This window comes from Macrobrachium rosenbergii, chromosome 6, assembly GCF_040412425.1.
Source record: "Macrobrachium rosenbergii isolate ZJJX-2024 chromosome 6, ASM4041242v1, whole genome shotgun sequence".
Lineage (NCBI taxonomy): Eukaryota > Metazoa > Arthropoda > Malacostraca > Decapoda > Palaemonidae > Macrobrachium > Macrobrachium rosenbergii.
In genome coordinates, this window is record NC_089746.1 from 55,013,294 (window position 1) to 55,026,627 (window position 13,334).

Sequence of the window (13,334 nt, forward strand, 5' to 3'; positions counted from 1 at the left end):
ATTTGCTTTATTAGCACTAGTTTAACTTTCAGATTTAAGTCTTGAATACCAGATTTGAAACTGGTCTCTAAAACTGAAAATGGTGTCTTGAAACTGGTGCTGACTGAAACTGGGGTGGTATGTGTTTTTGGTTTATTAATGAAGCTCTCATTCATGGATAAAAATGTTTATATTCTTCACAACAGCTGCCAAGTATTTGCTGGTTTTCATGATTGCAGTGTTGCTGTCATTTTGTAATGTATCTGGTATGCCAACGTTTACTAATGTAGAGAAAATATGTGGACACTTATGTTTTTTTATGCCTATGTTATCAGCAAGAGGCTAGGGAGCACTTGGGGAACAGAAGAGTTGGCATTGTCATTTAGCCCTCCTGAAAGTGAACGGAAAAGATTGAGATACAGGTCATGAGGGTGAGAGGAAGACTTTTTATGAAACCAAAGATAGTGTTTTTGCTGGCAGAGAGGCCACAGAATAATTTTACCTCTCATTGTTTTAAAGTGAGAATCTTTTTAGGATGGTAGATATCGAAGTTTTACTTACCTGTCTAGGATGTTTGTGCCTGATAGTTATGAAGTTTGACTTACTTAGGATGTCCATGGCTCTTATTTCTAACTGCTATAGGCTATCAGTGTTACATCACAGTAGTTGCCTTATACCTGATAGTAAACCTAAACTATTGTTCTCAAACACCATGGTTTGACATAGCCTTTGCAGAATGGAATGGAACACAAAATTTAGGCCAAACTAGGACCTATGAGGTTATTCAACGCTGAAAAGGAAATTGAGAGTAAAAATGTTTTAAGGTATAACAGGGGGAAAACCTCCAAATTGGACTGTGAAACAATTGTTAGGAGAGGGTGGAAAGTAAGATGAAAGAAAGAGAATATAAATGGAGGTACATGAATGAAAAGGGTTGCAGCTAGAGGTCAAAAGGACGCTGCAAAGAACCTTAAGTAATGCCTACAGTGTACTGTGAGAGGTGCACTGACGGCACTACCTCCTACTGAGCATAGTCTTTGTGGCACAACTTTTTCAGCGTTGTTCCAGTGTAGGGTCTTGCCATTGTACAATCAAGTACCCTAGATTCTATTTTTCTGATTTTTATACGTCTTGCATCATTGGTTAATAATTTTATATATGTATGTATATATATATATATATATATATTAATTATATTATTCAGTTGTATGTACAATTTACTATTATATATGCAATTTAGTCTTGTGTTGCATTTCGTTTATTGTATTCAGGATTATTTCTTATTAATCACCTTTTTTTCACATGAACATTTACTCAGTGAAGCTCGCTGAGCAAGTCCATAATATTAGAAAAAATAGCAGAGGCAATATTTTTTAGTAAACATTGTTACTTACTGAAGCCACATAGAGCCTATTGTAGGGACTTTCTAACATGGCCATGTGAATGAGAGTGTTTAGATACAGTAGTCGTCTTTAGAAGCAATGATTTGAGTAGGTTGTCTGCATTCATATGACAGATTTTTTTATCAGGAGTAAGATACAGATCAGCCAGAACCAGTCATCTCAGAATATTTGATTAGGAAGAAATTACCATATGTATTTTAATTTGGGGACAGCCTGGAGAACTTGTAACTCTAAAAGTGACTTGTACAAAGTGCAAGTCACTTTTAGAGGAAGTCTCAAGGGTTGATGTAAGATAAATGAATGGGATTATAGTATGTGCTTTAGAGTCACCACCTTTAGGATGTAACACTTAAGTATTCTTCTAAACTTTGCATCTACCATCAGAGATTGGTACTAGTTATGTTTTTACTTTCTCACATGACTTCAAGACAAAACTAGATAGTAAGAAAAAATACATGACTGTGTTTTGCTGTTCTTGCACCAGCAGACTCTGCTGATGAGGAGGATGCTATCAGAATTGCTTCCTCCTAGATAGCATTATAGCACAAACTTCAACAAAAATTATGCACTTTTATTTAGCTTGCTTTTTTGTCGGGGTCAAATCTTGTAACTCTATTTTTGACCTGTTCCCTTTGTCTGATGGACTTGAAATTTTGCATGGTTACTTAACTCCTGGTGACAATACAACCTTACATGATCAGTAGGTCAGCAGTGACCTCTGGTGACCCTGCAGTGACCTCTCTCAGTATCTCAGGGTTTGTATGAAACTTCGGATTTTTCATACCTTCTTTAGCTCAACATGATATAAATTTCGTTAGCTACAATCATAAATTGGTTACAGTTTCTGTCAAAAGTAGAAAGTATAAAATAAAAATAATACATTTTTTTCTTACAGCATTTCCTTCCATGTCTGGTGCTCACGCTTTTATTTTTGTAGACATGATTAATTGTAAGAAAATCCTGGTGTGTCTCAAAAATTTTTTTACTTTTTAGTGCATTTTAATAAAAGAGTGATGAAAGAAAAATTTTTTTATTCTGGTTCTCCGCCGCCTCCCAACATCATTTGGAAATAAGAAAATCCGTTTTGCTCATCAGGTCAGTAAATGATGTATACTGTGGTCCAAGTACTGCAAGATGAAAGGGAGAGGTTTTACATGGTATATTTTCTATCTGTACTAAAAATGTCACTGCATATTGTACTGTAAAGTTATTTAGCATGAGTAAAATTAATCAGTTGTTTATACAGAAGAAAATAGTTATAAATTCTATTTCTTTCTTTGCAAAGGTGGTGATCCCACTGGAACTGGTCGAGGTGGTGCTTCCATCTATGGGAAACATTTCAATGACGAGCTTCATGAAGAACTAAAGCACACTGGAGCTGGTATTCTTTCAATGGCCAATGCTGGTCCCAACACTAATGGTTCCCAGTTTTTTATTACTTTGGCTCCAACTCAGTGGTTGGATGGAAAGCACACAATACTTGGTAAGCATTTTGTTTTTAAACTTTGTCAGAAAGAATTGTAAATTCAACAAAACTGAAAATGTATTTATAGACTTTCAGAGGGCTATCTTTAGTGTTTGTTGTCAAATCATAGGGGTTATCTTTAGTGTTTGTTGTCAAATGCATAGTGAAAACTGTTAAACAGAGAGACTGGGGGAACAGCTGAAAGGAAAAGGTAGTACTAATCATTCCATGTGGGACCAAAGGGATGTTGCCTAGAACCTCGCCAGCTGTAGTTTGCCACTCCTGACAAACTGGCAGTGTTATGCCTTGTGGGGTTTCTTTATCAGAAGCTGGGGTCAATTATTTTTCTAACAAGTAGGACATATATGCAGTGATCTATGTACACAGGTATTAAGATAACAGAAGGTGTGCTTTTAAGTTATTAATGCTTCTGACAAGTGAGTATATTTGTAACATGTTTTAATATTAGTGCCACTTCTGACACTATTAATAGAGCCATGCCATACTTCTGACTGTGGTACTCTATTGTTATGCTAGTATATTCTAGTATGGCATTCACATTCTGTATGCTATAAGTACTGGTCTGAGTAAAGAGAACTTACAGTATTTTTGTTCACTGGTACAAAGCAAGTACCATCTTTTTTCAGAGGTTAGTACAATACTCATTATAATTTAAGATAGCACCTTTGAGGTGTTTAAATGAGAATAGGAGTGCAGATATCAGGACAGGACCTCAAAATTGTTTGCTGTGGTTTACACTGCTCTCTCTTTTATACTTTGCATTTTCTGTCAGGCAGAAAAGCATCACTGTTTTCATTATTGATTACCATTTTCATTCCTGGTCAGGCATGTCTTTTCCTGTAAGGATTTAGTTCTATCAGCACAAAAAGCACTTTTAAGAGTTGCTTCTCTTGTGTACAAAGTACCTCAAACTCATTTTAAGAAAATATTTATTTTAGATGTGTTTAACAAAAATGAGTCCATAAAACAGCCTTTAACAATGCTTGATACATCCAGGTGCAAAAGTTCCCAACAGAATGGTACTACTGTATTGCGCATGCTTATCCAACAAATTCTACGGTGCACTTCAGTGTGGATGTGTTGCCCTTCTCCAGTTTTTTTTTTTTTTTTTCTTGCCTCCAGCTCATTTCTGCAAGTGGCACATTTAATGGTGTCATTCTCAGTGTTGATTTTGTCCTTGCATACTGCCCTTGTGCAAGAGTGATTCTTCTGTATGCTGTGGCATTGGTCTCTTTACTGATTTTTCTTGACAAGGCTTAGAATATTGTGCAAGTTATTATGTTTAGACTTTTGACATGCAGGTAACTTATGCACTTAGCCTTTGTTATTCTGCTAACCCATTTCATTTTGCAGTTTTTCTCTTTTTAAGTGTAGCTTCATTGCCATGACATTTTCTGTTTCTGTTAGGGCCACTGCTATTTTTGTTTCACCCATATTTTCTAATTGTTTAGAGCTGTCAACTCTGTCATAGAGTTTTAACTATTCTCTCCAGTATCACTACTGTTAGACAAAGTATCTTTGGATACTTTGTTTATTCCTCATGCTCTTGCCAGACTGAAGTTCCTTTGTCATCAGCCTTAACCACAACAGGTATATTACTCCCCTTCCCTATGAAGGATTCTTGTGCCATGGATTTTTCCATTGTTAGAGGGTGCTGATGTAACATGCATGAGTGGTAGTCTTTCCAGAGAGGACTTGTGCAATGGATCATTACCTTTATGACTTAGGTTCAGCTGCTTCATGTTGTAAGTTCAGCTGCTAGTTGCTGCCGCAATTCTGGCAACCTCGATGCCTCTTTCCTGTACCTGTGATGTTGCTGCCTGTGCCTCAGACTCTTCAGTGCCTTCAGTTTCTTCCTGCCTAGTTATGGCTTTTCGTGTTTGAAATGTTTTTCAGGTCAAGGGTTCTCCTGCAGGGATCATGTTTATTCAAATTTCATTCACAGCCTCAAGCACTGCTTCTACATGTAGCCTATGTTAGCATAGGTGAAAGATTTTTGGAAATTGCTGCAGTTACTGTTGCCACACCTGGCAAGATTCTAGGCTGTTAAGATTCTTATGCTGCCTGTCTACAGCCCCTTTTATACCATGGCCTTATTCATGGAATAGTAGATACCTTTTCAGTTTTTACTTCATCAGTCTGTTCATAGAATTCCAGTGGAACTTTAAGCTGGGACTTGACCTTGGTTCTGTGCAGTTCCACTAGTTATCCTTACAATTCTCTGTTAGGTATATAATTTCTAGAACCTTTGGGCTATGTTTTGGATGATCTTCAACAGGTCAAAACATTTTTGTGACATTTGTGCCCTTCGTGGAGTTACTACTCCTGTCACTGGTTTTTGATTGACCTTCCTTTACTGCTGGGTTTTATGTTACATGTAGAATGGGTGCCATTGTTCCTGGCACTGCTGACAGGTATAAGGATGAAAGGATATGGACTGCTAGAGAAAGGCTTAGCGAACTCTCACTTTCCGAAGGATACACCATTTGGCATGCATATGGGAGGCGGTACAAGAAGAGCAAAAGGAAAAATCAACTTAGGAAACAGTCAGTCCAGTTACTAGCCCAGCGGCAGCGAGAGGCCAACATAGGACCAGCAACTAGAATTTGAAATCTAATGGAGAGCACAGAGCTCACTGATATGTTTGTAGCAGTGAAAGATTATTATGAATATGGCCCAAAGGGTTCAGGTAAAGTTACACATCAGAGAACTAATGAAGTGGAGCAGAATCAGGGTCAAAATCCAACCTGGAGGCATCAGTTGCTACATTACACAAAACGATCTTCCAAGGGACTGGGAACAAACAGCATGAGAATCTTAAACAGCTGAGAATCATTGTTATTTGAATGATTGATTTCACCTGGGGTCACAACAGCTATGTTCCCTAACGCCACCATTGTCGATGAAGAATTGCAGAATTGGCAACAACAACTGAAGCAGTTCCTGAAAAACTACTAGCTAAAGCCAAATTGGAAAAGCTCCTGATATGTGGAAAGCAGTGCATGAAGAACAAAAAAATGCTACAGGAGGCTAAACAAGGACCAGCAACTGAATTTTGAAACTTCATGAAGGGTATGGAGGTCACAGACAAATGAGTACTCTTAGGTCATCCAAACCACAGCATGAAGGACCCAAGAAAAGGAATCGTAAAATCGATCCATGATGCTGTACAGAATTGAGGTCAAGCCCCTTGGAGATCAACAGGAATTCTAAGAAGAGATTAACAAAGGAAAAATTCATAATGGCACCAGTTGTTCCATTAAAAAAACCATGCTGAAAAAGGGGACTGGAGACAGGCTGCCTTAGAATTTTGACAGCTGAGAGAAAGCGGCTGTCAAGATTCTCAGGCTGCGTCTCAAATCCCTTTTTTTTTTAGCATGGTTTTATTTAATGGAACAGTTGAAGCCATTACAAATTTTCACTTTATTAATCTCTTCTTAAAATTCCTGTCGACCTCGAAGGTGGGCTTGATCTTGGTTCTGTACTGCATTATTAGTCAATTTTATGATTCTTTGCTGAAGTGTGTAATTCTTCTTGTACCTTCACGTTGTCTGTGCTTTGGATGACATTAGGGTACTGTAAACATGTCTGTGACCTCCATATGCTTCATGAGGTTTCAGAATTCAGTTGCTGGTCATTTAGCCTCCTGTGACTTCTGGGTTGATATTCTAACTCTGACATACAGTGTGAATCCCCTTTTTGCACTTCATGCATTGCTTTCTACAGATCAGGAGCTTTTCCAGTTTAGCTTTAGCTAAAGTTTTAAGCTTCAATTGTTACTGCAAGCTCTGCAATTCATCAACAACTGGGCAATCAAACAATGATGGCAATGTTAGTGATCATAGCTCTTGTAATGCCAGTTTACATCCATCAATCAAAGAACAATGGAGTTCTCATCCCTTCAACCAAAATCTTATCCTGAGAGGCCATCTTCTGAGTATGATTTGCCATTCTTTCTTGGCTTATAAGATTCTTGTGCTGTCTGTCTTAGTCCCTTGGAATATTGTTTTGCATAATGGAACAACTGATGCCTCCAGGTTGGTTTTTGACCTGGGTTCTGTACTACTTCACTAGTTCTCTTTGTAACTTCTCTTGAACCCTTCAGGCCATGCATGTCTTGGATGGTCTTCCACTGCTCTAAACATATTGGTGAACTCTGTGCCCTTCATTAGGTTTCACACTCCAGATGCTAGTCCTTTGTTGGATTCTAATTGCCTCTGGGTTGGTAGCTGGATTAACTGTTACACAAGTTGGTTTCTTATTTTGCTCTTTTTGCACTGCCACATGCATGCCAAATGGTGTATCCTCTGTAACAAGAGTGTTTCCAAGCTATCTCTAGCAGACTGTATCCTTTAATCCTTAAACCATCAGCTGCCACAGAGTTCAGCTAGTGCTCAGAATGTTCATCTTGGCTACAAAGATTCTATCAGGGCTTGTTCTGACTTCCTTAGGGGACCCTTCCCTCACTCAAGACTTGGGCTCTGCACATTATTGCCCCTTTTCAGTCATCTCTAGGCTGGGCTTAAGAAATCGCCAATATCTTTGCAACTTTTGCCTCAACTCCTAATTGGCAAGATTCTGGGCTTCAAACAACAAGAGTTTTCACTCTCTCAGCTACTACCTCATCCATAAGAGTCAATTCTTCAAGTTATAAATTGCCACTCATTCCCAGATGTTAGGTTTCTCAGGTTGTCTCTAGTCCCTTTTTCAGCACGGTCTTATTTAATGGAACATCTTATGCCATTCTAAAATTTTACTTCATTAATCAGGTTTTAGAACTCCAGTTGATCTCCAAGTTGGGGATTGACCTTGGTTTTATACTGCCTCATTGACCTTATGATTCTTTGTCAGAGGTGTAACTTTTCTTGGACCCTCAAGTGGTGTTTTGGATGGCCTCAGGGTGCTCTAAACATGTCTGTGACTGCCATGCCCTTCATGAGGTTTCAAAATCCAAATGCTGGTCCTTGCTTACCCTCCCATTGCTTCTGGATTGATAGCCGGACTCACTGACATATTGAATGATTCCCCTTTTTTTACTCTTCATGCACTGGAGCTTTTTCTGCTTTCTACAGGGCAGGAGTTTTTTGAACTTTGGTTCAGCTACAAGCTTTTCAGGGACTGCTTCAGATTTTTGTTGACAACTGGGCAGGATTTGACACTTCAAACAACAATGGAGTTCTCGTACCCTCAACCACCATCTTATCCTGAGAGGTCTTCTTTTGAGTTATGATTTGCCATGCTTTCTCAGCTATTAAGAGCTGTTAGGATTCTCTTACTGTTTGTTTCTACCAAGGGACTAGACTTCTTCATGTCATGGAACAACTGATGCCTTCAGGTTTGTGCTAGACTTTGGTTCTGCACTGTTTCACTAGCTCTCTGATATGTAACTTTTCTTTACCCCTTTTGGCAATGTTTTGGATGATCTGCTGCACTGAATCTGTCAGTGACCTCTGTGCCCTTCATAAGATTTCACATTCTGGTTGCTGGTCCTTAGTTGGCCTCTCACTGCCTCTGGCATAAATTGGTTTATCTGTTTTTGCTCTTGGTGTACAGCATGCTGGTGTATCCTCTGTAGTATGAGAGTTCTCCAAGCCTGTCTCTAGCAGACTGTATCCTTTCCTCCTTATACCTGCCAACAGGTCCAGCAGGGAATTCACAGAGTTCAGCTGCTGTTGAGAATACTTTATCTTGGCCTTGTGCTCTGATATCCTTGGGGGAACCTTTCCTAGCTGCAGACTAGGGCACTGCACATTAATGCCCCTGCTCCCACTCTGGCTTTTTCATCATTCATCTCTAGGGTGGGCATCAGGTATTGCCAAACTCTTTGCTAAGATTTTTTACCCATGCTGTCACTATTCAAATTTCTCTCGTTTGTGAACCTTTGGCTTGGATATGGGGCTACAGTAGGTATCAAGCCAAACTCTTCTTACATTCATTCATTTGACATCTGGAACTAGGAGTATTTAAACCTGAATTCACTGCTATATGCCCTTTATGCCAGAGGGCATCCATCTTAAGGTTTGTTCCACTGCAGACTTGGGCCTAATATTTGGAGATCTTTCCATCATAAATGTTTGCAAATCTTGAAACACAGGACTGCTCCTTTTGGATCTTCCCTTGCAAACTCCCAGTCTTCTTTACTTTTTATGGATTTATTAGAGGTTTTCCTTCTTGAACTTTTCTGCTTTGCACTTCCTCTGAAAAGAAGATACCTATAAAGTAAAATATGATTGTAAATCACTGCATTTAGCTTGCCAAATAATAATCATTGTTTAACTAAAAGCTTGGGCTCAGATCAAGGCATTCACCATAATAAAAGTTGCAATTAAAAACTGCATTGTGAAAAAGAGTAATAAATACATAAGAATAATTTCAAGCAAGCATAAAATGGGGTAGTACTTACTGTAGCAGCACATGTTATGTTGGCAAAGCCATAAAGCTAGTGACCATTAAGGAGTTCAGATATCACTTTTTAAGCATAGGTCCATCAAGAAAAAGTAATAATTATGCAATGAATGCATGATAAAGAATGACAACACAGCAATACAAATAAGGAACAATCCTGGGCAAATGATTTGGTTAACTGTCAGGAGGCTTACATAGAGTGAGCCGAGAGCTCAGTACACAGGTAGGGCTAGCACCTATATTGTGATGCTCTTTCCTGTCTGCAGACAAGTCTGGTGAACCTGGGATTTTTGAGTTCACAGATCTTTATTCAGATCTCTTAACCAACTAGACCTTGCACCACAGTGAGACTTAGAAACTACCTAAAACTTAAACCATTTTAAGAATAAGATTCCTCTTTCTCATTCCCAGACAGAATATGCTTGTTAATTAATAAAGAGCATTCAGAGGCTATTAATCTTTGCCAAATATACTTGATATACCAGGCAGCTCTGAACAATAATTGTTGTCAGGTGGTTGAGAGTGCGAGTGAGCCACAAAGACCACCGTTTCCAAAAGCTGAAAACTTGAAATTTGATTGTATAGACAGTTGTGTGTGTGTCCCACCTTTGGTAAAATTTTTGTAAAATATCAAGACAGCATTTTGGATAAGCCTGTTAACAAACAAACCAAACCAAAAACATAACCACCTTGATGGAAGTACTGTAGAAATAAAGCCATTAAAATAGTTGATTCACAGAGGCAACCTTTGTTTCTGGCTATGTTAAATATAAATCCCAAAGGTTTGGATTCCAACTGTAGGGGTATGGTCCAAGTAATCATGATCCACATGCCCATAAGTTTATAACAATTCAGATTTCTGGGCCAGAAATATGACAATACCCTGTTCTTTCCCAGAATACCAAACAAAACATAAATCTGCATAAGATAGATTATCCTAAACTGAAGATAAAAAAAAATTATAAGCATTCGGTGAAATGGACTATTTCCCTTCCTCATGATTATTTGGCAATATTCTCTTGTCAACCTTTTAGGATTTTGATGATATGGAAGTCTGACAATATACTTATGCTACACTCATTAGTGCTTAACATTGACATTTGCAGCTCAGTATAATTAATTACATCCTTCTCACATTAATTCCCAGAACACCTTCAATCTTGTAGATTTAAGAAACTGAACCACATTCTGTATCTTATACCTTCTATGATCTCTTCTTGCTTTGCTGTTATATGGTTTTCTCCCTCTCTAAAAATAAATCCCATGAGTCTAGAAGCTTTAAGCAAATTTAATTACTACTAGCTGACCAAGCTGGCGCTGCCCAGGAAATTTGAATGACAACTGATAAACTCTCTATCTCTCTCTCTCTCTCTCTCTCTCATGATAAGATAGTTGCTTCAGTTACATTGCCCAGCACTTCTCACGCCCCCATTCTTATTGGGGCTGAACTTGGACTTGAGGGCATCGGGAGTGTCTCTACTCAACCCTGCAATCTCAAAAACTATGGATTAGACTAATATCTGTCATTTTTGACATTTTATTTTTCACCCTTTTAGACTAATATCTGTCATTTTTGACATTTTATTTTTCACCCTTTCTCACCCCCAACCTTCCTATCGGGGCTGAACTTGGGCTTAAAGGGCATCAGGAGTTTCACTATTCATCTCAGCGACTTTAAAAAACTATGGATTAGACAATAACATCCATAGTTTTCGGTTATTTTTACATCACCACCTTCCCACCCCCCTTCCTATCGGGACTGAACTCGGACTTGAAGGGTGTCAGGAGTACCACTATTCTTCTCGGCAACCTCAAAAGCTATGGATTAGACACTAATATCTGTTGTTTTCAGTTATTTTTACATGTCACCCCCTTCCCTATTGGGGCTGAACTTGGACGTAAAGGGCATTGGAGTGTCATTATTCTTCACAGGGACCTCGAAAACTATTGATTAAACAGAGTCTGTCGTTTCGGTTATTTTTACGTTGCCCCCTTCCCACCCCCCTCCCTATCGGGGCTGAACTTAGACTTAAAAGGGCATCGAGAGTGAAACTATTCATTTCAGCGACCTCAAAAACTATGGATTAGACACTGATATCTGTCGTTATCTGTAATTTTTACATTTCACCCCCCCACCCCCACCCCCTTGATGCCAGTAATGTCTTTACCCCACAGTGTTCTTTCCCAGATGGTGAGTCATATTTATACCAAGTTTGGTTGAAATTGCTCATTGTGTTTCAGAGTGTGTGTGGAACACACACAAATACACATCCATCCATTTTTATATATATACATGTATAACTATTATTACTAATAAGATATTTTCACTAGTGACATATTTTGACAATTGTAATTTAAATTTTTCAAGAGTATTTTTTCTGAATAATTTAGTCTGCTTTTATCTTTTCTAGGACGAGTAGCATCAGGCATGCAAGTTGTTAAAAGAATGGGACTTGTTGAAACTGATAACAGTGACAGACCAATTGACCCTGTTAAGATCAAGAGAGCTTTCATAAAAATGCATTGAAAAAATTGCGTTTCTGTACTGAATGTGTCAGTTTTTTAATAAAACAACCCTGGGTTTATATTGTTTTTTTTCCATTGGTAATTTTTTGTTATGATCATGAATACGTATAAGCAGGTTTTGTGTTTTGGGACTAGCGAGATTCAGAGGATACCATTCACTACTTTTGTCTTGGTTAGTAAAGAAAGGAAAGGTTTCAAGGAATATTGGAGTCAACTAGTAATGATCATTCCTTGTGTGACAAATCTTTAAAATGATCAAGAAAATTATTGTCTATTAATGAGCTGCTGCACAAAAAACATATGTCAACCCTGTTTACAGGGGAAATATAAAAAAATGCACTTACTACACAAAAATTATGGTTAAGTTGAAGTTTTTGAGGAATTGCCTATATCAATGTTTTTTAACCTCAACAGAATACTCCCTATTTCATGAGGAATGTCAAGCAAAACAAACAAGCAGATTGTAAATTAGTATGAATACTGCAAGAACTAACATAAACATTCTGTACTCACCATGATGTGTGTCAAATCCTGGCATAATCATTGAGCATCACCCCTCCTTCCTGAGTACAGCTAATCATCGTTGAGTTCTATCACAATGGACAGGGCTGTTGGGCTTGTGGGTGACAAAGAGCACAGGAAAGATAGCTCCACTGAACAACACACAAAAAGAGGGTGGACAAGGAGGCTCTTTGTGCTGATGCTGTAGCTTGAGGAGATTTCGAATATCCAAGAGAGGAGTCATGGACGAAAAAGGATTTCAAGCACTTAAAAGTCTGAAGAACAAAGAAATCAGTCTGATGGGCATGTCATATCTTCTCCAACATTATCTTACGTAGCTGTGGACACACATGTTACTTCCAAAAAGTACTAGAATGACTCAAAGACAGCTGACATCCAACACCAGTGACCTGATTTTTTCTTGAAACCTTGAGTACCACTAAATACTCCTGCTGGTTTGCCTTGACTCCATGCAAGTCAAAAGCCTCCTGTGACTTACAAGTGTAGGGTTGGCAATACCACTGACAACTTGCTCATCTGTTTCCCAAGCAATATACAGCTTCATGTCACAGAGCCAACCTCATACCATCTAAATCCTTGGAAGCCTCACCCCATAGCTGAGGTTCACACCACAATTTAGAAAAATCAGAAATTTTCAACTCCAACATCTTTGGGAAATGGTTCACCACAAAATTGAGAGATATCATAATACTGCTGGTATCCTCACAGACAGACACCAAGGTAGGCTTATCACAAGTGAGCGTTTATTATAATTCGCTGTATCCTAGAGGTAATAAACTACTGCCACTGATGCCTCTCAAGTGTGTTTTTCAAAACTGCAATTATATCCAAAACAATTTTCATTAAGTTAAAGCACAAATATCATACAGACAAAAATTGTAAGCCAACTGAGGTAAAACACTAAGAAACATGAGTATGTAAGGAAAAATTTTTCTTGGAAGCCCTTATCACATGGTGAAGGGGTTATATTTTCATTCCTCTAAATTTTATACATTACCTAACATGCCTTCCAC

The 13,334-nt window shown here is 38.3% G+C and overlaps 1 protein-coding gene across 2 annotated transcripts in view; it reads left to right on the plus strand.

The window, feature by feature from the left end:
- Cypl (peptidyl-prolyl cis-trans isomerase-like 1 Cypl) overlaps nucleotides 1-11,856 on the plus strand; it is a 39,953-nt gene extending 28,097 nt beyond the window's left edge. For both annotated transcript variants that reach the window (XM_067105875.1, XM_067105876.1), the window contains 2 exons: nucleotides 2,668-2,865; nucleotides 11,685-11,856. In XM_067105875.1, coding sequence (XP_066961976.1) covers nucleotides 2,668-2,865; nucleotides 11,685-11,800 — 314 coding nt within the window. In that variant the 3' untranslated portion in view covers nucleotides 11,801-11,856. The remainder of the gene's footprint in view (nucleotides 1-2,667; nucleotides 2,866-11,684) is intronic.
- Nucleotides 11,857-13,334: the final 1,478 nt, after the last annotated feature.